A 12,214-nucleotide genomic window follows, 5' to 3' on the forward strand; every position below is an offset into this window, starting at 1 on the left:
AAGTTTCCAAACAGAAGAAGAAAAGTAAGAGTTTTGACTATGATTTCCTCCATTCACCTGCTATTTAGTTACTGAAGTAGAGTTAAAATAGGGGTTATCTGGCTCTCAGTTCTTAGTTCAGTATCCTTTTTATTACCTTATGTAGACTGAAAAGGATTTTGACATCTTAGGAGGAATAGTGTTTTAAGTATATAATAAATTAAAGCTTTGTCTTGGGTTTTTAATAATGTCAGGGCCTATTTTGCATCTAGGAACCTCCAGTGACATGACTGCATATATAGTAATTGTATTTTTCATCATTTGATCCACAATTTGATTATCATTATATTCTTAAAAGGACACGCACATGTAGAAGAGGGTCACTTAGGAATTTTTTTAAAGGAAGACTACTGTAGTGTTGTAGAGTAGCGTGCTGCAGTCCGTGGGATGGCAAAGAGTCGGGTACTACTGAGCAACTGAACTGAACTGACTGTAGTGTAATATTCCATTTATATCTTGAGAAAACCAAAAAGAGTGATGCTAATGTCAATTACCATGATTATTTTTCATGTAGGCTAATTATCCCATGATAAAGATTCCTGCTTTGTATTTAATTACTTTTTGGTTTTGATAATTTTATAATGAATATTCACACTTGTGTATAATTTGATAGTTTTAATTAGAAAAATCAAAACCTAGTTTAAATGGAAGAAAGCTGTTTCTCATAAACTTCAAAAAATAATCATTTGCTTAGGGTATAATAAATAGATTATCCACATTTGTCACTTGAAATTAGATTTTGGTAACTCTTACTCATTTTATGTTCAGTGCTGTTTTTACTTTCTAAGTAGTGAAACTATTCATTTCACTGAGTTGTTATTGTGGGAGTAAAAACTATAATAGACAGATTCATTAATTTGTAATGGTTTATTTTAGTTTCTCATTGAATTGATCTTTGAGACAATTACTGTAGCTTGATTTTTTTCCTCTACCTCTTCTGGTAACAGGGGCATTTTATTTAGGAAAATATGAAAGAAGTTAGTGCTGGTTATCTAGGAAGCATGCTCAGCAAAATGGAGGTTTCTATTTCCTACTCCAGGGGATCTACTGACAAAGGATCAAACCTGTGTCTCTTGCATCTCCTGCCTTGGTAGGTGGATTCTTTACCACGGCACACCTAGGAAGTTCAGTAATATACTGTCCCAGGCACTTCTGGGATTTGAACCCAGGATCTTCTGTTCAATAGACAGGTGCTTTGATCAGCTAAGCCATGATACTGGCATGCTCAGAGAAGCCATTTTTAAATATTATTCTGGACGCAGTAGCATCATGCTTATCAACTTCACGCTTTCTTAGTTCCTTTTTCCATTTGATGGAAACTCAAGGAATAACAAGAGGCATATTCAAAATTCCCTCCAACAAGGGACTTAGATAGGGACGTAAATATATAAACATATTTCATACATTCTTTTTAAAACTTTTTAATTTATATTGAAGTATAGTTGGTTAATAATGTTATGGGAGAGGGCGAGGGCGGGATGATATGGGAGAATGGTATTGAAACATGTATATTATCATATGTGAAATGAATTGCCAGTCCAGGTTTGATGCATGAGACAGGGTGTTCAGGGCTGGTGCACTGGGATGACCCAGAGGGATGGGATGGGGAGGGAGGTGGGAGGGGGGTTCAGGATGGGGAACACATGTACACCAATGGAGGATTCAAGTCAATGTATGGCAAATCAATATGATATTGTAAAGTAAATAATAAATAAAAAAAATAATGTTATGAGAGTTTCAGTTTTCTATATTATTAATCACTATTTCTAAATAAAGTATAGGAGTTTCCTTACCGACTTTGATTTTACAAAAAGAAAAAGGACCAAAGTTTTCTCTTTCTAGACACTTCAGTAAACAAAACCTGCCTTCTCTGTCAATAAAGAAAAGGGATTAAATCTGCCAATTATCTGACTATTAGAAAACACATATTGAGAGCTTATTAAATGCAGACCAAACTGTTAAACTCAAATCTTATCTTTAAGAACTTCCTATCTAATTGGGATATACATCAATTTATTGGAAGTAATTAAGTAAAAATTCAGTTCAGTTCAGTTCAGTCTCTCAGTCATGGCCAACTCTTTGTGACCCCATGAATCGCAGCTCACCAGGCCTCCCTGTCCATCACCAACTCCCGGAGTTAAACAACTGTTAATTTCAGACACACAAAAGTCATTTTCACTTCTGTGAAATGGAAGAAATGCATTTAATACATCTGATCGATAAATGTTGAAAATCAGTTATATTACATATAGGGTGCTTTGTAAAGACAGAATAATAGAAATCATAATAAAGATTCACTTTTATTTGCCTACAGTTATGTCACTTTTGCCACTTTTACCCCTGTGGCTCAGCGGCAAGGAGCACACCTGTAATGCAGGAGATGTGGTTTTGATCCCTGGGTTGGGAAGATCCCCTGCAGGAGGGCATGGCAACCCACTTCAGTATTCTTGCCTGGAGAATCCCATGGACAGAGGAGCCTTGTGGACTATAGTCCAGAGGGTTACAAGAATTGGACATGACTGAAGTGACTGAGCACGCATGCATGTCACTTTTACTGAAGAAAAAGCATTTTATTTTTTAATTTTTAGAGAACAGAAGTTCATAAAATAGACTTAAATTTGATGGATTCTTTAGATAAATCATTATTGGGATTATAGTTATTAGAATTGCTTTGAATTTGATTTGAATATATTTAAGCAGCTTAGATTAAGAATGTATTACATGAATGGTAATGCATATGAAATTATCTTAAAAATGATTGTGCACTTTGTAGATGCCACAATTTTATGAAATATTTCTATGTTGATGTTAAAAGTGTAACCAGAAATGCTCATCTATAGATGAGCACACATCTGAGATAAATGGGCTTGATGGTCCTCCAAGCCTGGGATTCCAGTTCCTACACCTACTCCCACTCATCCACCCACATCTATTGGACAAGTGCCTGATTAAACAGATGGGACTTGGTCTGTGCTCTCCAAACAGGCAAACTCTACCTTTATTAAGCAAAACATTGGGGAAAAATAGGTTATATTTGTGTTATTGTGATTCTGGGCATGATAATTTGAGTGTAAAGCTACTCTTCATTACTATTGTTTGTTGTTGGAAATAAATTTTTCTTTATGAATGAATATGTATAAATTGGAGGACAACAGATGGAGTTTCAGGGATCTGGAAAACCTATAGACAAGGAAGGAGTTCTCAGTCAGATTTAAAAATAAAAAATCAGCAGAAGTGTGAAATGCCATGCAGTTTTAAAAATGCATGTAGCTAAGATTTTTAAGAAAGTGTTTGGGTTTGCCAATAGACATCATGAAATTTCCCCCATCCACTAAAGGTTATGGACCCAAGATAGAATTGGTAATGATTTGAGAGAATAGCATTGAAACATGTATATTATCATATGTGAAATAGATCACCAGTCCAGGTTCGATGCATGAGACAGGGTGCTCAGGGCTGGTGCACTGGGATGACCCTGAGGGATGGGATGGGGAGGGAGGTGGGAGGGGGGTTCAGGATGGGGACACATGTATACCCATGGCTGATTCATGTCAATGTATGGCAAAAACCACTATAATATCGTAAAGTAATTAGCCTCCAATTAAAAAAACTAATTTGTTTTTTGAATGTTGAATTTTAAGCCAGTTTTTTCACTCTCCTCTTTCACGTCAAGAGGCTCTCTAGTTCCTCTTCACTTTTTGCTGTAATGTTAACATGCTATAAGCCGTAAGACAAAGCAAGGCCGAGAATGCCCCAAACATCAAAGCTTCAAAATAAAAGCAAGAACACTATTGGCTTAACAATAGCTTTTCGGGGAAAGAAAAAGAAAAATGGCCTTATATACACACAGCAGTTCTGAGATGATCCTGAGGTCAGATGTTTTTGAATTGAGGAGTGTCAGAGGCAAGTTTGAACTCAGGACTGTATGGCTTCAGAACCATTATTTTTACTATTATTCTCCGCTCTTCCAATTCAAAACATCAGTCCTCAACTACAAGATACTGGGAAATGCTCATGAAGAAAATAAAATTCTTATAGAAAATTGTGAAAATATAAAACCAAAGGAAAATATGAAAAATGCTCCTAAATCAAAACAAAATCACCATTAACTTCAAACTTGCCAGCAACATTTAAAATAAATACATAAAAAAAAAAAAGACTTGGTAGCATCTTTCCTCATGCCTCTTCAGCAAGTTGCCACTTCAACACAGTTTGATTTTGGGAAAATATTAAGTCCTGGATACCATCTAGGTAAATATTACATGTTTTTACTGTGACGTCAGGAGGGTTTGAGGACTCTGAGTTGACACAGTGGCAGATGACTTGTAATATCTGAAGTGAGTTTTGTTTGACTAATGGGGTTGCTACTCAGTCCATATTTATGATGAAAGCACTGAGGAAAGCCAAGCACAGCTATTATTGTTAATAGATGACTCTGTGCTTGGAAGATCATATGAGATGAGATTTGATGCTCTAATATTGATATATTGAGAAAACCTTCAAAGGTGTTTGTTCTCCATGCCTTTTTATAATGTTTTCTTTATTGTTGCAATAATAAACCATCACATATGGATATAGGCATTTATTCTTAAAATGTTACACTTTTATTGATGAAATCATTAACACTCTGATATTTGCTTCTCTTACTATGACAGTGCATGGTCTGTGGACATCACACTAAAATTCAAGTTAAAGAGTCCTAGTATTCCTTCTTAAATGATTTCTATAATCTTTTGGTAGCTCAGATTTCTCCACGAAGAAGGTCACCTTGATGACTACATACTTTATGTTGCTCCAAGAGTTGTGTTTTCTGACTTTTGTAGTGACTAGATTATCATAGGCATAAGGTTGCTTAATACTTCAGCAAAAAATTGCCATGGAACTTTTTGAATATTTGACCTCTTAAAATCTAAATGGAATTGTCTTATATTTTTCTTATTATTTGACTTCTATAATTGTGTGGGCTAGATTAATAGATAAATGAGTATGAAGTGACAAATCATTGTTTTATAAAAATATTTAAAATGTGTTTCTTTCCCACAAACAAAAAATCAATGCAAAAAAGAATAAATCTGTTACTATTTAAGTTCATTCTTATAGCAGGGTAACTTGAGATAGCTTTATTTGATGGTGTTTAATTTAATTAAAATTATCATTATACTTTTTTGTTACACTGTCCTTTGAAATTATTGAAATTGCTTAAGTAACATTTTTATATCTCTACTTGATAAAATGGTGAAAACAGAAGGTTAATTTAGATACAGAATGGTAATAAAAGGATCATAATATGTATTTTATTTTATTAGAAGTAAGAACATTGTAAAAATAGTCATTTGAAGAGAAAAAGGAGATAAATATAGTGAATATTTACACTTTCATACATCATAAAACAAAGAATCTATCTTTATATGAAAGTGCATATTGTGATATATGTGTGTGTGTATATGTATAGCATGATCTTTACCAACTTTTTCTTGGAATACTCTGGCATAAACATATTTTAATATATTATTTAACATATTTTTTTTTGTTTTCTTTTAAACAGCAAATGCCAGTCTTCTTGGAGGTGGAGGTGGTAAGTCCTAAATACCACTTAAAATATATTTTATTACTACACCAACCATAAGATGATTAGTAAGTTCCCTGATACTTTAACAAAATTAATTTTGTTGTATTCATCAACCATGCAAATGATAATCTTCCAGAGAATAATTCATAACAGAAATATCTTGGGTTTACCTGAATGCTATTTTAACTGACTTCAAAATATGCAGAATACTGTTCTTCTCATGAAGCTTTGTGTTTCTACCTTTGGCTTAAGTTATAGCAGCAGTGTAAGCTATTGAGATAAATACGCATATGGTAGATAATAGAATCACTTTAAAAGAATTATTGTTGATTTTAAATGTGTTAATTTCTTCTGTATCACAGAGCGATTCACTTATACATGTGTATATATATATGTGTGTGTGCACTAAGTCGCTTCAGGCATATACAACTCCACATTACCCCAAGGACTGCAGCCTGCCAGGCTGCTCTGTCCATGTGATTTTCCAGGCAAGAATACTGGAGTGGACTGCTGTGCCCTCCATGTGTGTGTGTGTGTGTGTGTGTGTGTGTGTGTGTGTGTAAATACATATATATATATTCTTTTCCACTATGCGTATCACAGGATATTGATTGTAGTTCCCTGTACTAAATAGTGAGATCTTGTTTATTCATTCTATGTATAATAGTCTATTGGCTTCTCTGTGGCTCAGTGATAAAGAATCCACCTGCAATGAAGGAGATGCAGCAGATGTGGTTCAATCTCTGGGTCGAAAAGACCCCCTAGAGAAAGATATGGCAGCCCGCTCCAGTATTCTTGCCTGGGAAATCCCATGGACAGAGGAGCCTGGCCAGCCACAGTTCATGGGGTCGCAAAGAATCAGACATACTGAGTGACCAAACAGCAGCAACAGAATGTTTGCAAATGCTCATCCTAAACCCCCAGGCCACCCTCCACTCTCATTCTATGTCGTCAACCACAAGTCTGTCCTCTATTTCTGCGAGTCTGTTTCTGTTCTATAGGTAAGTTCAGTTGTGTCACATTTTAGGTTCCACATGTAAGTGATGCCATACGGCGTTTGTCTTTCTATTTCTAACTTTCTTCACTTAGTATGCTAATCTCTAGGTCTGTCCATGTTGCTGCTAATGGCAGTATTTCATTCCTTTTTATGGCTGAGTAATATTCCACTGTGTATATATACCACACCTTATTTATCCATTCTTCTTTGGATAAACATTAAGGTTGTTTCCATTTCTTGGCCATTGTAAATAGTGCTTCTGTGAAGGTAGGGGTACATGGATGTTTTTGAATTATAATTTTGTCCAGATATATGCCCTTGAGTGGAATGGCACCTCTATTTTTAGTTACTTTGAGGAACTTCCATACTGTTTTTCATAGTGGCTGCAAGATAGAGTCACTTTTTTTAAGAGTCACGTGTAGTGTGAATTCTAAAACAATGCATCTGGAAACTTGTGGTTTTTCTTTTTTCTTCATAATGACTAAAAAAATCTTTGTAGCCTGAGGGCTTCACATATCAGCAACTTACTGTGAAAAATAAAGAAAGAAATTAGTATTGACATTTTGCTTTTTCTTTCTTCCTTTTTAAAGGAGAAAGAGATCAAAGTGAGATTAGGAAGAGAGAGATTCCTGTTCTAGGAATTCTTTTCTGATACTAAAATCTTGGAATAAAAATAAAATATTATTTTTATTTCTAGGTTGAAAGATGAAAGCATTCCTAGCCCCAGTCTATATTACATAGTGAGGGAGGAAAAACATATACAGTAGAATGGGGTCTTTTTCATTTAGGACCCAGGTGGACATGAGTAGGTTTATTTTCTCTCCTTCCTCCTGGTCCTTCTTTTCATGTACATGGTTGAAGTAGGCATGATTATACAGAGCTTTAGGTTTTCAACAAACAATCTGGAACTTGTTTACTTGATCTTTAACTTTTAATATAATCCTTTATTAGTGATAACCAGGAGATTTCAGTGTAAATTTCATTAGAAAATTAAAATTTTCACCATTGTTCTCATATTTGAATCAATAGATTTTTAAAAACAGAATGTTAGAGGTGGAAATGATAGAAACCAGTTTAAACTAGAAAGTGCTCTTCATATTATCATGTCAATGCACATTCTGTAGCAAAATATTTTTCTTCTTCCTCAACTTTCTTTAGAAAATACATGCAAGGTTTCTCATTGTTCTACTTCTTTTTTGGTATTCTTTGGGAACTAAAAGGGAAATTTTCCTTCAGAATTTACTGGTTTCCTGGTAAACTTTTATCTCTAGGTTTCTTATATGAAAGAAACATTAAAATAATTCATTCATAGTGCTGATTTTCTTCCATGACATGTTAGTATTTTAACAAATTGGACTACTACCATTAAATAGGATAAAAATGTTAAAGTTGAGTCTAGATATACAAATCCAGACTATTATAGTTCTTGGCTAAAGAAAACTGAATTAACTAATTATATAAGTTGAAGTCATTTTAGCTGCCCATAACAGAAAACCCCACAATAACAGTGACTTAAAAGAGTTAGAAATATATTTCTGTCTCTTCTAAAAGTAGTCTAGATGTAGGCTAGACCAGTGGTGTGATGATCCCATTGAGCACTCAAGGTCTGACTTTTATGGTCTTCTTCCTACTGCGTGGGACTTAGGGTCCATGAAGGCTACTGGACTTTAGCCATCAAAAATATGGGGTCAGTAGGAGTAAGGCACCAATAAAAAAAGATGACTCCTCAAAATCATGCCAGTTTTCTTAGCGCAGCTTTACTAAAGTCCCACATTATCCTTGAATTGATCAAATGTTCATTCGTGGATAATACAGTTTTATTCCAGGAAGCAATATGCTCATCCAAAAAAGAGCTGTGTTCTCTTTTCTGTGGAGGAAGGAGAGGGTGGAGGTTTTGTCAGACAGTGACTAGTCTCTGCCATTGTGAGAAGGCAGGCAACTTGTTCAGGTACCCTTGTCGAACTGCTGTGTTTCAGTCTACATGTGCATGACTGGCCTGTATAGAGTTAACTCTAGTGAGTTAGCCTGTATTTCCTTGTGGTTCCTTCAGCCTTTGTGGGAAGAAGTATTGTAAATATTGTCAAATATTGTAGATTTTCAGCAATGGTGAGACATTCAGGAATAGGAAAACTCGGTTTTTCTTTGCCTGAAGAATATACTTGAGTCCTCTAGATGGTTGATTTTGCTAAATGCATTTATTTGCCATAATTTCTCATTTCTAAGTTCTAAAATTAGCAGCTCAGTATCATTATAAAGATAAATTATAAGTATTTAAGATGGCTGTAATTTCTTTCATTAAAGTAGGTCATTGACAGGTTTAAATTCATTTATGCACTTCTGGAGATGTCAAGATTGCTCTAAAATACATGTTTGATTTTTGGAAGGCTGCATTTAAAAATTAAATTTAAGGAATATTTTTAGCCTTCTTTGAACTTATTTTTGGCCTTTTGATTCTATGAGGATCTTATTAATCCTGTCAGTGATATTTGCACAGCAACAGCTAATAATCATCCGATAAGGAACACTTGAACTGATATAATCCTCTTGGATTTAATCAATGATTCCTTTTGTTGACTTGAATTAATATCCCTTCAAAAATCTCTAAAGGAAATAGTTCTTTGATTGACTAAACAATTTGATCAAGAACATTTGGCACCATATAAAAAATAATAAGGGTACCTTAAGCACCATTTTCCCAGGTTCTCAGGAGAGCTTCCCTCCAATTCTGTGTAAGTTGTACTTGAAATTTAGGCAAACTTAGTCTATACAAAATTGTATTACCTATAATCTTAGCATTTTGCTGTTCTTTTTTTTGAGTGCTTATTAGCAAGACTTCTCCTAAAAGGAGATTGTAAGTATGGTTACAATCATCCTCTCAGTTTTGGTTTTAAAGTGAGAGAATCATTTCATGTAGGTGTGCATTGTCATCTTTTGCCAGAGGTCACTATCTTAGAAACTTCATGTAACTTAGTGTCATTGCAGTGAACATAAGTGATAGGCTTTCAACTACCTAGGCATATCAACTAAAATACTTGATAAAATGGATCATCTTTGTATATATTTCCTAGATATATTAAGGGCATATAAATATAATAATATTTAAGTAAGAAGTGGCCGGTCTATAGTGACTGGACTCTATCTTTCAGGAAGCCTTTATATGGTCTATGTAATGGTACAGTGTCAAAAAATCTTAGAAGTCCAGTTAATGTTTTACAAGGTCGCCATCATTGCTCACAGTAATAAGCTGCATAGCTGTGTAGCACATTGATATATAAAACAAGTGATTTTATTTTCTTGTTTAGTGCTTTTGCTAGTCAGGGTAGTCTACATTAAACTGTCCTAGTGGCTTAAGACGGTAAGGCTCATTTCTTGCTCACATCGTAGTCTGAGCAGCGTGGTGGCTATCCTGCTCAGGCTGTGCCACAAGTGGGAACACAGACTCTCAGGTTGTTTTCCTATCTTGCACCTACTCTGCGTGATATGTGACTCCAATCACAAAACAGGAAGAAAGAGCTGGTGGATCTTGGGGATTGTATTTACAGAGCAGTTCGTGAATGGCTTGTGTCAATCCTGCTCGTTTCATGGGTCAGAATTCAGACAGGTGACCCCTAACCTGACTTCAAGGAAGCCTGAGAAGAATGAAATGGTGTGGTAAATACCTAGTGCTGTCTCAGACACAGTGCACAGGTGAGATCAGTCTTAGTATTATTTTAATGCTTGAGAGAAATTCGACTTAGGGAGATTTGGTGACTTCTTCAAGGTCACACAGCCTATAAGTGCAAAGGTCCAACGAAAAGACAGGGTTCTTGATTCCCACTCAAGACTCATACCATTACTGATCTGTGATTTTTAATATATCTTTGATCTTTAGATTTGCCTTTTCTGTGCACAAGTAGGTCAGTATTTACATCTGGTCAAATTAAGGAGAGGAAAGAAAAACATGCAGCTGAGATACGGATGATGCTTTCCCTGGTTTATTTTAACAAGACTTAAGCTCAGTTGATAATTTGAAAGTACATACAGTAGCACTGTCTTACAGTACCTGTGGACTGTCATCCAGATTCATATACCTTTTTTGTGTATTTGATGTTTAGTCTGAGAGCACATTGCGTTTTAAATACCCATTCACTCATCTGTAATAAGCATGTTTTACATGCACAAAGTCCTATGATGTTGTACTGCTGGAATATATAATAAAAAAGACCTTTGGAGCCAGTCTTAAATTATGTCAAGAAGCAGAATTATAGAGCGGAATTAAAGGGATACTTCCTTGATTTCCTTCCAGAATGTTATGTAACAGACTAGAACAAAAATTACAATATCTTAGTTTAGATAATGTCTTTCCTTTTCATTGTCACAGTAATTAACATAGGACTGGAATCTGCTGATAGAACCCAAACAAGACCTGGTTTATGGGATTTGCTTCCTTTTTAGGCTGTCAAAAGCTCCTGAGTACTGAAGCCTGAGGCATAATGTTAGACATTTAAAATGACATTTTCTGACAGAGTAGCAATTTAAGGTTGACTTTTTATATGCATAAATTTGTAGGACTGCTTTTTTAATTATACATACACATATATACATATATATAGATATAGCATATATTTGTATCAATACTGTGATTCTAGACCTTATGCTTGAGGTGCTTCTGTGACAGGTTAATTTTAAAAACTCTAGGCATAAGCAACTACCGCTAAATAAACTCTCAGCCCCAGATGGAATGCGTGGGAAAGCTGCTTTTCTAGAATGAGAACACAGCATATATAATGCTATCCTCTACCTACAAAGGCTTCTTGCTCTTCTTGTACCCCTCGATAGAGGGGCCTCGATAGACGTGAGCTTGCGTAAGCTCCTGGAATTGGTACTGGACAGGGAGGCCTGGCGTGCTGCAGTCCACGGGGTCGCAAAGAGTCAGACACGACTGAGCGACTGGATTGACTGAGTTTAGTGGGGTGAGGTGCCACATGCGTCTCAAAAGCAGCAAAATCATAAAACTGTTTGGTCATACAGTAGGTGCCATCGGTGTATCTCCACTCGACCAACAACGCACACGTTCATTCTTTCATGCAACAAATGCTCATTTAGTAACAACTGATTGGGATCCCCAAGTGGTTCAGTCAGTGAAGAGTCTTCCTGCAAGGTGGGAGACCCAGGTTCAATCCATGGGTTGGGAAGAACCCCTGCAGAAGGAAATAGCTACCCACTCCAGTATTCTTGCCTGAAGAATTCCATGGACAGAGGAACCTAGTGGGCTACATTCCATGAGGTCACAAAGAATTGGACACGCTTGAGTGACTAACACTTTCCCTTTCAACTACGAAATACTAATTTAGTAACTACTGTGTGTCAGTATTTGATTATTTATTATTTTTTTAAATTGGAGGATGTTTGCTTTACAATATTGTATTGATTTCTGCCATACATCAACATGAATCGGCCATAGGTATGCATATGTCCCCTCCCTCTTGAGTTTCCCTCCCACCTCCCAGCCTATCCTAGCCCTCTAGGTTGTCACAGAGCACCAACTTGAGTTCCCTGCATCATACAGCAAATTTCTACTGGAAATCTAATTTTCCCATATGGTAATAGTATTGATTATTGATTTGGTA

The 12,214-nt window shown here is 35.7% G+C and overlaps 1 protein-coding gene across 1 annotated transcript in view; it reads left to right on the forward strand.

Moving 5' to 3' along the window:
• The window catches only part of MACROD2 (mono-ADP ribosylhydrolase 2), a 2,149,518-nt gene that overhangs the window by 484,566 nt on the left and 1,652,738 nt on the right, over positions 1-12,214 (forward strand). The window contains exon 4 of the mRNA XM_065919545.1: positions 5,585-5,614. Coding sequence (XP_065775617.1) covers positions 5,585-5,614 — 30 coding nt within the window. The remainder of the gene's footprint in view (positions 1-5,584; positions 5,615-12,214) is intronic.

The sequence above is a fragment of the Muntiacus reevesi genome, chromosome 2, assembly GCF_963930625.1.
Source record: "Muntiacus reevesi chromosome 2, mMunRee1.1, whole genome shotgun sequence".
Taxonomy (NCBI): domain Eukaryota; kingdom Metazoa; phylum Chordata; class Mammalia; order Artiodactyla; family Cervidae; genus Muntiacus; species Muntiacus reevesi.